Genomic DNA, 12,372 nt, shown 5'->3' with positions numbered 1-12,372 from the left:
ATGGTATATCAGCTTAATGTCCAAGTTTGCAGATGATAAAGAACGTCGGCAGGGTTGTTAATGACACTAAGCTACTGGAACAGGATCTAGAAAGGTTGAGCAGATGGGGTGAGAGGTGGCAACTGAAGTTTAACATTGACAAATATAAAGTACTGCATATGGGAAGCAGTAACGCCATAGTAACGTATCAACTGTGTACTACTACACTGACAGTGGTAAAGAATGAAAAGGACCCAGGGGTAATTCTGCAGGCAGATATGAAGTTTTCTGAGCAATGCAGACAGTCTGCAAGAGTAGCTCATGGTGTCTTGTCAATGATATACAGGAATTTTTCTAGCAGGGATAAGGAAGTGATTAACCCCTTGTATAAGGCAATGGTCAGGTCACACCTTGAGTACTGTATACATGTCTGGAAGCCTCATTTTAAGAAGGATGTAGAGCTGTTGGAACGAGTACAGAGAAGAGCAACAAGATTAGTGAATGGAACAAAGGGTTGCGCTTACAAAGAAAATCTTAAGTTTTGCAAATTACAGTGTCTGGAGACTAGGCACCTGCACAGTGATCTGATTAAGGTGTATAAAGCCTTGAATGGTTTGAACATACTCAATGGTGATGGGATTCTTCCTCTTGCTCAGAATAATCGCCTGAGAGGGCATAAATTCAAATTGAGGAAAGACAGTTTTAGGATGGATGTGCGGAAGTTTGCCTTTAGCCAGCAGGTGGTTGATTGCTGGAACAAACTTCCATTTGTTGTTGTAGAAGTTGACAGCTTAAATAGATTCAAGGCAGAACTAGACAAACATTTAGAGCGAGTTGATGGATGAAATGAGAAGGTTTTTTTTTTTTTTTTTTGGCTGATGCTATATAAGCTTCCTTCTTCTATCATGTGCCTTTACTAATGCTAATAATTTCTAAATTTCTACCAATTTACCTTTACGTTGTCTTTGTGTTACTGTAAGTTTATATTGCGTCATCAATTTTTCTTAAACCTAAGATTTAGGAAAGGCCTAAGCAGTGCAACAATTTGAATTATACTGTCATGTTATTTGCCAGTTACACACAAAAGAATATGCTATATACAAATTTTTTATGTCTTTAAATGTTTTTGCATGTTGTTGGTGTTTCGAGCAATGTGTATTTGTAGGTGTAACCAGAAGTAAAACCTTTACTAACATAGTTGATAGTGTGATTATTATGCTGAAAGACACAGTAAGTCTTTTCAAACTATACTTCATTATTATGCAGATTATTTGTATTATTCAGACATATTAATTGTGCAGTCTTCCAAAGTCAGAAGCCCTGTTACTGCCCAAATCAGGACTGAAGGCAGCTGTCTTATAGAATGTGTAAAAAACAATTTCCTTTTGACATTTTCAGCATTTCCAATATATAAGTATCATCATCTAAGATAGTCTTCTCCAAGCAGTTCTGTACATTTGCCATTCAAAGAAGTTTCAACTAACTTAATTCCAAAGGGGAAGCTTAAATCAAACACCTTCGATTGTCTCTTAATAGTGAGATAAATACATGCATACATCATAGATACAGGAAACTGTAATTGACAGCCAGTCTCAAAAATTCGATGTAAATAAGCTTATGATTCACCTTTTCTTATATATCTGAGAATGTACAAGAATAAACATATTATTAAAAATGGGCACTTACCTTGTTATAATAACAAGATGCATTATGTCTAAAATGAAAAGAATTTATCCTAAAACTATTACCCTTCTGACAATGCAACACACACTGCCTAATTCGTGATCATTCTAATTCAGAAGGATGTTTTTATCCAAAAATAACTTGCAAAAAGTTTCAAACAACTATATATTTACCAATCATTTATCTTAAATTGCCATAGCATTGTACATTCCAGCAAATATTGTATTGAATGTATCTGATTAAAAAAAATTAGATGTTTAATCAAAATCTGGGTAATAACCGAATTCTCTTTTCTTTTCTTTTTTTTTTTCTATAACAGAAGTCTAAATATGTGTTGATGATAAAATATGAAATATAACCTACAAAATTTCACTCTGAACAAAGACTAAATTTTATCTTCTCACAAAAGACTATGCATTTAAGAAAAAAGTGAACTTAAAAAAAAAAAATCATAAAGGTGACATAATTGATCAGCATTTAGCTTTATATCAGCATTCAAAAAGGAGAAAAATTAATGTCAGGGGATTTCCCTTTTAATTTTGAGTGCTTCCTGGTGGCAATATTATGGTGTGTTTGACATTATGAATTTCTTGATTGCCTGTATTGGTGACATGTGTGTAACTAGGAGGGGGTCCTGTATAAGGTGGTGGAGGGCCCATAGGAGCAGAACTGCTAGATGCTGCCATTTGAGGATAAGACTGTGGGCCTACAGTTGTAGTAGTGTATGGTGGAGGTGTCCCTTGATTTGCCACTGGGCTTGAATAGTAGGGACCTACAAAATTAAACTGGTTTTTAAAATGTTATCACACAAAATATGTCTATTAATTTTTTATAATCCCTATTTCTTTGAAATAAAATTATAAACAACGATATAAAATAATAAAACATAAGTCATGTTAACAAGCTAGGTGATAAAGTTAGTTTTAAGCAAAGCCACTTATTTTATTTACTTTTTAAAACTGACTGAAAAATAATTTTTTTTTTTGTCTTTCACAATTGCACAGATTCCAGTTTTGAATTTTTTTCTCCAGTCACTTCTACTAAAGAAGTTGGTATGTTTTTTTTTTAACAATCACTTAAGTTAAAAAAACTACTATATAAAAAAAAATCAGCAAAAGTTTTATTCAGTTATAAATAAATCACCTGTTTGACCACCAGGTTGATAGCATAATGAAGGGCAAAAGATAAATTATAATTTAAATGAACTAAAATTTCCAAAAGACAATGCACACTTTCCTAGATTCATCATTATTAAAGTTAAAAAAAATTATCAAGCAGTGTGCTGCAGCAGTATGCATAAAAACTCAAGGTGTGCGATGAAAATTTAACGTAGTCATCATTCATTAATGTGTTTTACTGAAATATGGCTTTTGTTTTCATAGTCCACACTTGGCATAACTCAATATTGCACACCGTTGAATATAATTTAAAATATTTCCTAGGGCTAGTAATGGACCAGGATTTATTTCTGAATAAATTGATAATATTGGTGTTTCAAAGAGAAAGATTCCTTACTTGGGAGTCTTACTTTCAAAGAGAAAGTAATAAGACTCCCACAGTTGCAATAGAAATGTAAAACTATTAACAGTAGTGCAAAAAATGTTATTCTTGATTTTGCATTCCAATTGTATTTTCAATGGACAAGTTTGCAGTAAAGAAAATGAAATTAGGCAGTGCTGACTAGAAGTCAAGGTCCAGTGTCTGAAAAAATTTGTTATTACACACTTTTCTGCTCTGCAACTTGCATTTTCAGTTAACAGTATTGGCAACACACGTGGTGTAACTGTTGGCAAAGGCAATAAGCATGACATTACGAAGGAATATGAGTTGGTGGTTACACTATAGTTTTTCTACAGATCTCTTCAACAATGCCTAAATTTTAGTGCTGTGAAACTGGAGAAAATTATCAGGTTATGAACAATTGCTTTTGAGCAACCTTCCCCAACATCCTAAGCAAGACTGTGTTTTATCCATGAAAATACTCAAGCCAAAAAAAGTTATGCAAAACTGCAAGATCCGGAAGGAGGTATTATGTCTGCCTAGCTACTGTCACACCCAGGATTCAATGCCAGATTTAAATAGTCTGGGGCTGCGATGCATGGTTACTCCTGGGAATACTGTTGAATACTGTTGCACATGGAAGACTGCTGCACAAATTGGAGCAGTGTGGCATTGGAGGCAAATTGCTGCTATGGATAAAGGGGTGGTTGAGGGGGAGAAGACAGAGAGTGGTAATCAATGGACACTGCTCATCTTGGACTAATGTTATTAGAGGAGTCCCTCAGGGTTCAGTGTTGGGTCCATTGTTGTTTTCTGTATTTATAAATAATATTGATGATGGTATATCAAGCTTAATGTCCAAGTTTGCAGACGATATAAAAGTTGGCAGGGTTGTTAAGGACACTACTGATGCTATGCTGCTGCAACAGGATCTGGAAAGGTTGAGCAGATGTGCTGAGAGGTGGCAAATGAAGTTTAACTTTGACAAATGTAAAGTACTACATATGGGAAACAGCAACCCCAGAGCAACATATCAACTCTGTGGTACTACACTGACAGTGGTAGAGAATGAAAAGGACATGAGGGTAATTGTGCAGGCAGATATGAAGTTCTCTGAGCAGTGCAGACGGGCTGCAAGAGTAGCTCATGGTGTATTGTCAATGATATATACCAATTTTTCTAGCAGAGATAAGGAGGTGATTATTCCCTTGTAGTATAAGGCAATGGTCAGGCCACACCTAGAGTACTGTATACAGGTCTGGAGGCCTCATTTCAAGAAGGATGTAGAGCTGCTGGAACGAATACAGAGAAGGGCAACAAGGTTAGTGAATGGAACAAAGGGTTGCTCTTATGAAGAAAGGCTTAAGTTTTGCAAATTACAGTGTCTGGAGACTAGGCATTGGCGAGGTGATCTGATAGAGATGTATAAAGCCTTGAATGGTTTGTGCATGCTCAATGCTGATGGGATTCTTACTCAGAATAATCACCGGAGAGGGCATAAATTCAAATTGAGGAAAGACAGATTTAGGATAGATGTGCGGAAATTTGCCTTTAGCCAGCGGGTAGTTTGTTGGTGGAAGACTTCCACCCCTTTTTGTGGAAGTTGATAGCCTAAATAAATTTAAGGCTCAGCTGGATAGGTATTTCGAACGAACAGAGGGGTGAAGTGGAAGTTTTGTTTTTTTTTTTTTTTCCTGGCTGATCCTGCATAAGCTTGCTTTCTTGCATCATATGCCTCTACTAATGCTAATCAGAAGTGATCATAAGAAGAGGAGAAAAGGAAGTGGAAGGATACATGTGCTGCATGCAAACAGAATGAGACAATGTGCTGTGAAAGGTAACAGGTTAAAAATCACTGGTTTAGGGTATAAACTCTAACTGAGAATTATTTCCAGTCTAAAATGGACAAAGATAATTTTAACAATAATAGTGAAAATATCCTTCACAATCCTGATGTTACCTCAACCTAAGAAGTTGTTGTTGTTATGTTATTTGGTTTTTAGGAGCATTAGCAACTAAGGCCATATTGCTCCGGGGATATGCGACGGTCATTCCCTTGACCTTTCCGCATCCTCCGTATTTGGTGGTCACGGGCTCGAACCCTGGTCTAATCAAGAAGCGTGTGTGTGCTATGCTGTGCACTGTGTGCACTGCTGCTCCTGCCCACCTGGCTACAGAGGCACCTAAAACCTAAGAAGGAAAAAAAAAAAAAAAAAAGGAACTAAGCTGAGGTACAAAAGATAATAAGAAAACAGATGATTACCTCCATAAAAGTCTCACTCCAAATAATAACAATAATAGTGAAACGTAGTAATAATAGTGGACTTCATGGGCCAAAGGCCCACATATCTTTGCAAATAATGAAGTTCACAAACAAGATGTTCTAGAATACCTTATCATCAGTAAAGGATTCCACCACAGCAGAAGTATTTTCAACTGGCTTGTCAAAACCTTAAAACAGATAGTATCCCCAATCCATTAAGCCATAAACAATTCAGAAAATCTTATTTTGGAAATTGAGCAATTCAGGTACATCCCAAAGATTTACTAGTTTCTATGATAATAATTCTATATTCACCACTGTTCCAATAGAAGAAACGAAAAGCCCATTTAGACTTAAATGACCTCTTGATAGGAAAGTTTATTTTTCACTCATAATACTACACTCATACACCAGGCTTCAGCATAAATAATCCACTGTCATCCATGTTAGAAGAATTGTTCAAGGAGCAGTTTGAAACTAAAAAGCAGTCACAATTAAAGTATCATTATTTAGAGCTAATTCAACATAATTTAATGGAGGAAATGCAATCAAATTTGCTAGGTATGTCCTTTAGAGGATTCAGAAAAGAACTGCACAAAACGTTAATTCTAATAACAGATTAAACAACGCTGCACTCCATGTAAAATTTTTACATGGACTGTCCCTTTAAATGGTTGTGTTAAAATATTCCACACAGTGGAATGTTTGCTGTAAAGTTTTCTTCCTGGCTTGGTTCAATACCTGATCATTTTTTTCCCTACAAAAAATAATGTGCAGTGCAGTTGTCATTTAATCTATTAGAATTTGTTATTTATCTATATTTCTTCCAAGAAATTAAAAACATAATTCAAAAATTCACCACCAAGGAGAAAAGTTTTGCTGTGAACAATTAACCTGTTACATGATCCATGCGCCTATATGCAGTGAAAATGGATACTATGTTAACATGGTACCATAACACTGCCACTTTAATGCTCAACATTTCCATGTAACAGTATTGGCAACAAACATGTGCCGTAACTGTTGGCGAGGCAATAACCATGACATGGGGTTTTGTCAATGCTAGCAGGGAAAAGGAGGTGATTGTCCTTCTGTATAAGGCAATGGTCAGGCCACGCCTTGAGTACACTGTACAGGTCTGGAGGCCTCATTTTAGGAAGGATGTCGAGAAGGGCAACAAGACTGGTGAGGGGAATGAAGGGATCCTCTTACCAAGAGAGGCTTAAGTTCTGCAAATTGCAGTGGCTGGAGACTAGGCACCTGCACGGTGATCTGATTGAGGTGTATAAGGCTTTGAATGGGTTGAGCACGCTGAATTCTGATGGGATCCTTCCACTTGTTCAGATTACGAACCTAAGGGGACATAAATTCAAATTATGAAAAGACAGAGGTAGAATAGATGTGCGGAAATTTGCCTTTAGCCAGCAGGTGGTTAATTGCTGGAACAAACTTCCATCTGTCGTTGTGGAAGTTGATAGGCTGAATAAATTTAAGGAGAACTGGACAGGCATTTGGAGGGAATGGTGCGATTTATTTATTTTATTTATTTTTTTTTTTGGCTGATGCTGCATAAGCTCATACACTTGCTTTCTTGCATCACATGCCACTACTACTACTACTACGTTAACAGTATGGTAATCACCTATTGCAAGTGTCAGTTAGTACTTGATATATGCTTCAGTGTAACAACACCTCAAATTGAGTAATGGCATGGTTATCTGCAGAAATGTTTGGGGGTAATGTTTCACATGCATGTAATGTGATCCTTCAGGGCTGACATGATGCATCTTATCCTCGAAGCTGTCTCAGAGCCAAAATTCACAAGAAAGTGAGGTCAGGAAAATGAGGCAGCTACACTGTGAGGAAACAAGTAGCTGATTACCCTTTCAGTGATAAAAAGCAGCTGATTACCCTCTCAGTGGTAAACTGCTAGCTTGGGGAGATTCACAGACTAATAGATTAACAGTAGCCATAGGCATCAGTGAAAGTGATTCTTGCACTGCTTATACAGGAAAGAGCAGCAGCCCGGAAAGCAAGGTGCTGGTAATTTCCAGGACTGCTGGCAATTATCATGGAACAAGTAAATACATGAGCTGTGTTAGGATAATTAAGAGTAAGAATAGGTGCATAAGTGCAATTCTAGGATTATAGTAAACAAATTTGATGAATTTGAAGTGCTGGAAGATATCGAAGGCAGAAATCGTTGGAATTGCAGAGACGTGGAGTCACACAGAGATAAAGAATGCAGAATTGGAATTTGGGAAGTACAATGTGTACAGAAAAGATAGACAGGGAGCAGGAGTAATGCTGTTAAGAAACACAAGGAGTAATGTTTGTTAAGAAACACAAAATCTAAGGAAGTGCATCAAACTGAGGTGGGTGGACAGTGCAATGTTGACTCAGTTTGGTGTGACATAAGCACTAGGAAAGCAAAATTGAGAGTAGGAGTGTGTTATGTATAGGCTTAATGACTCTGATGGGCACAATGAACAACTATACAAGGAAATAGAGCGGGCCAGTAAATCAGATCATCTTATAATGGGTTATTTTAACTTCCCACATATTGATTGGAACTTGTGGAATTGGAATTGGTCACTCGCACACTGTGTATTTATTGGATGATTGTTTTCTACAGCAACATGTTCGAGAGGCAACTAGAGGGAGTAACACACTTGATCTGATTATCAGCAGCGATTCTTAATGCATGCAGAATCACTGCTGATAAAGGAACCACTGGGTGGCAGTAACCACAATGTGCTGATGAGGGACTTACTTAAAGATGTAACTACCATCAGGGGTAAAGGGAAGGGTTTTTGCTTTCATAAAGGTGACTACAGTGGTCTCAGATAGTTTTTAAATTCTATACAATGGGATCAACTGATGATGTTACCAACAGCAAATTCTAAATGAGAAGCATTCGAGGAAGTAATCATGTAAGCTACTAGGCTTTTTGTCCCAACTAAGAAATACTGTTCAAGGTTTAGGCCTAAATGGATGGCAGATGAACTAATGGGACTCATGGCAAAGAAGAAAAATGCATGGGATGCATATAAATTATTAGGTGACACAGAAAACTATAGTAGATATAAATCAGTCTGTAATTAAGTCACAAAGGAGGTTAGGCAAGCAAAGGCAGATTAAGAAAACTTTGGCAAAAGATGCAAAGAAAAACAGCAAAAAGTACTCTAGAAGGAAGGGGATGAATCAGATTGGTCAGTTAACATAGATTGTTCGACTATTAATGATCCTGCTTAAGTGGCTGATAAACTAAATGAGTATTTTGCATCTACATTCACACACGAGGAAGCGTGTAGAGAAGTGGCTAACCTCGCACCCTGTCTGGGTGCGAGGTTAGCCTGTGCGGGCGTGCTCCTTGAAGCTCTTGGAACAGAGAAGTTTTTCCTGATTTATTTTCTGATTTATTAGCTTAAATTGTCATATTAACTTATTTTCTAGAGTAGCTTTATATTCCTAGTTACGATACTTAGTTTAAAGTTTAACTTAGACAGAGATTTTGTAGGTATTACTTAGTATCGGTAACGGTATCAAATCCACGTGTTACAAATTGAACGAGAGGTCTTTTTTTTTAACCAAATTTAGTCGATTTATTAACCAATTGTTATATCAAATTATCTTCTATAAGTAGATTATAGACCTAGCCAGGATCCTTAGTTTATTCTAAATTGAGATAGCGAGATTTGGAAGCTAATCAATACTTACGAGTATTGATTAGCTTCACTAATCAATACTTACGAGTATTTGGAAGCTAATCAATACTTACGAGTCCGTAGAAGTACCGTTCGAGAATTCCCGCCATTTTTACACGATAGCATAAGCTTAGTGTAGTATAGTGCATAATATAATATTGTTAATTAATCAGTAAATCTATTAATCTTGATAAACTTTATTGTAAATTAAATTGTATTTTTAACTCTATATATATATAACGACTTAATTGTAACAAATAATTAATACATAACTATAGTGGTACACGTGATACAGAAGTTGTATAAAGGGAACTCGTAGAAAGCACTAGATACCGAAAAAAAAAAAAAATATAACATAACTGTTTTGGGATATAACTTAAGGATTTAATTTTTGTTTTGAAATTTTATTGAATTAAATCGGAATCATGACTCTGACCAGAGCAGCAAAGCAAAAGGCTCAAGCTAATGGGAGTGCTGTGGTTCAGGGGAGAACTGAGGGGGGCAGTTGCCCTCTGAATCACAGTCTTTTAAAATCCGCTGTTTGCTTGATGTTTGCGGAGCAGTCGGGTACGGGACATGATACTGCCAAGGGGGATGTCTTTGTGTGTGTGCACAATGTAAGGAGTGCAAGGAAATCAGGTGACAACTCAGCGTTGTTATGGGCCTTTATGAGAGCTTGAAGGACAGGGTGGATGCCCTCGAAGGAAATAAATTGAGGGCCCATCAAGCTTCCAGCTGCCCACATCAACGCCAGAGCTTGCACTTGGTCATCAGGCAACACAGAGGCAGCCCCCTAGGCAGAATGCGCTGGTCCCACAGGAACTAGTAGTTGTTGGTGACTCTATTGTCAGGGAAACAGGGAACATGCTTTGTAAAAAGGATAGGTGGAATAGGACCAGGGTATGTCTGCCAGGGGCAAAGGTTGATGACATTGTAGAGCGGATATCATCTTTTAAGGGCACAAAAGGTGATATAGTTGTACACGTTGGCACTAATGATATTAAGAGTAGGAGACCGGCGGAATTACTTAGTAAGTACAGGTCACTGTTGAAAAAAAGCCGTGAATTAGGGTTGAATTTGAAAGTGTCTGCAATTCTGCCCAGACACGATAGGAGGGAGTATATGATGAGAGCCTTGTCGATCAATTCGGCCCTGGAGGGATTGTGCAAGGCTCAAGGAGTAGAATTTTTTTCAGCCTGGACTGTACTTGTTAACAGGAGAGATTGCTTCTACAGGGATGGGATACACTTAAATAGAAAGGGTGCAAGAATTTTTGCTGATGCTGTCGAGGCAGTGTTAGGTGGGTCGGAAAACTGCTAGTTGGGGGGGATACAAGGACTAATAGATTAACAGTAGCCACTGGCAGAGGTGGAAGTGATTCTTCCACTGCTTCTATTGAAATGAGCAGAAGCCTGAAAAACAAGATACAGGATATTTCAGAGACTGCTGGGTGTCATTGCGGTACAAGTAAACACATGGGTTGTGTTAGGGTAGCTAAGAATAGAAACAGGTGCATGTATACCTGCGTGTACACCAATGCTAGGAGTTTGGTAAATAAATTTGATGAATTTGAGGTATTGCTCAAAACATCAAAGGCAGATATTGTTGGGATATCAGAGACGTGGTGTCACACAGATATAAGTAATGCAGAACTGGAATTTGGGGAATACAATGTGTATAGAAAGGATAGACAGGACAGGAGGGGAGGAGGGGTTATGCTATTAATTAAGAAACACATAAAGTCCAAGGAAGTGAAGCCAGTCGACATCGATGGACAGGGCAGTATCGAGTCAGTTTGGTGTGACATAAGCATAGGGAAATCAAAATTGAGAGTAGGAGTGTGCTATAGGCCTAATGACTCTGATGAGTATAATAAGATATTGTACAGGGAAATAGAGTGGGCCAGTAAATCAGAGAGTCTTATAATGGGGGATTTTAATTTCCCAGATATTGACGGCAATTTGTGGGTTGGTCATTCGCACACTAGCAAGGCTTTTGTGGATTTATTGGATGATTGTTTTCTACATCAGCATGTTCGTGAGGCAACAAGACGAAGCAATACTCTTGATCTGATTATCAGTAGTGATTCTTCATGCATTAAGAATCTGCAGATAAATGAACCACTAGGTGGCAGTGATCACAGTGTGTTGAAGTGGGATTTACTCAAGGAGGTAACTACCATCAGAGGTAAAGGGAAGGGTTTTTGTTTTCGTAAAGGCGACTATGATGGTCTGACACAGTATTTAAATTCTATACAGTGGGACCAACTGATGATGTTATCAACAGCAAACTCAAAATGGGAAGCATTCAAGGAACTAATCTTGGAGGCTACCAGGCTTTACATACCAACTAAGAAATATTGTTCAAGGTTTAGGCCTAAATGGTTGTCAGATGAACTAATGAGACATGTGGCAGAGAAGAAAAATGCATGGGATACATACAAATTAATGGGTGACATGGAAGCCTATGACAGATATAAGTTGGTCTGTAACCAAGTCACAAAGGAGATTAGGCAGGCAAAGGCAGACTACGAAAAATCCTTGGCAAAGGATGCAAAGAAAAACAGAAAAGAGTTCTTTACATATTTAAACTCAAGAAGGAAAGGGATGAATCATATTGGTCAACTTGATATTGATGGTTCAACAGTTGAGGATCCTGCTCAGGTGGCTAACAATCTAAACGAGTATTTTGCATCTACATTCACCCATGAGGAGTTATTCAGGAAGGAGAATGATGTAGGTAAAGTAAACATTGGCAGTGAGCTGGATGATTTTGTAATAACTGAGAGGAAAGTGGAGGAGAGATTGTTGAGGATGAACATAAAAAAGGCACCTGGGGTGGATGGGATCTATCCAGTTATATTAAAGGAGGCAGCAAAGGAAGTAAGCAAACCCCTAGCCATAATTATGAGAGCTTCTTTGGACTCAGGGGAGGTACCCATAGACTGGAGATGTGCAAATGTAACCCCAATTCACAAAGGAGGATCAAAGGCTGACACAAGTAATTATAGACCTGTTAGTTTAACTTCTGTTCCAGATAAATTAATGGAGGCACTGATTAAAGAAGCACTGCAGGATCATCTAGACAAGAATTCAGTTATAGCTCAGATGCAGCATGGTTTTGTTAAGGGCAGGTCTTGCCTGACCAATTTGATTGGATACTATGATGTAGTCACAAAAGAACTGGATGCAGGGAATAACTTTGATATTATATATTTGGATCTTAGAAAGACTTTTGATA

General features: G+C 37.7%; 1 protein-coding gene across 1 annotated transcript in view; it reads right to left on the bottom strand.

The window, feature by feature from the left end:
• Window positions 1–2,152: 2,152 nt before the first annotated feature.
• Window positions 2,153–12,372, bottom strand: part of LOC150090508 (uncharacterized) — an 85,405-nt gene continuing 75,185 nt past the window's right edge. Inside the window, exon 5 of the mRNA XM_090378578.1 lies at window positions 2,153–2,434. Within this exon, the coding sequence (XP_090234704.1) occupies window positions 2,196–2,434 (239 nt within the window). The 3' untranslated portion in view covers window positions 2,153–2,195. The remainder of the gene's footprint in view (window positions 2,435–12,372) is intronic.

Source organism: Mastigoproctus giganteus, chromosome 1, assembly GCF_048544385.1.
Source record: "Mastigoproctus giganteus isolate SK-2022 chromosome 1, ASM4854438v1, whole genome shotgun sequence".
Lineage (NCBI taxonomy): Eukaryota > Metazoa > Arthropoda > Arachnida > Uropygi > Thelyphonidae > Mastigoproctus > Mastigoproctus giganteus.
The sequence above is the reverse complement of the archived record's forward strand: the minus strand, read 5'-3'. Positions and strand labels throughout refer to the sequence as shown.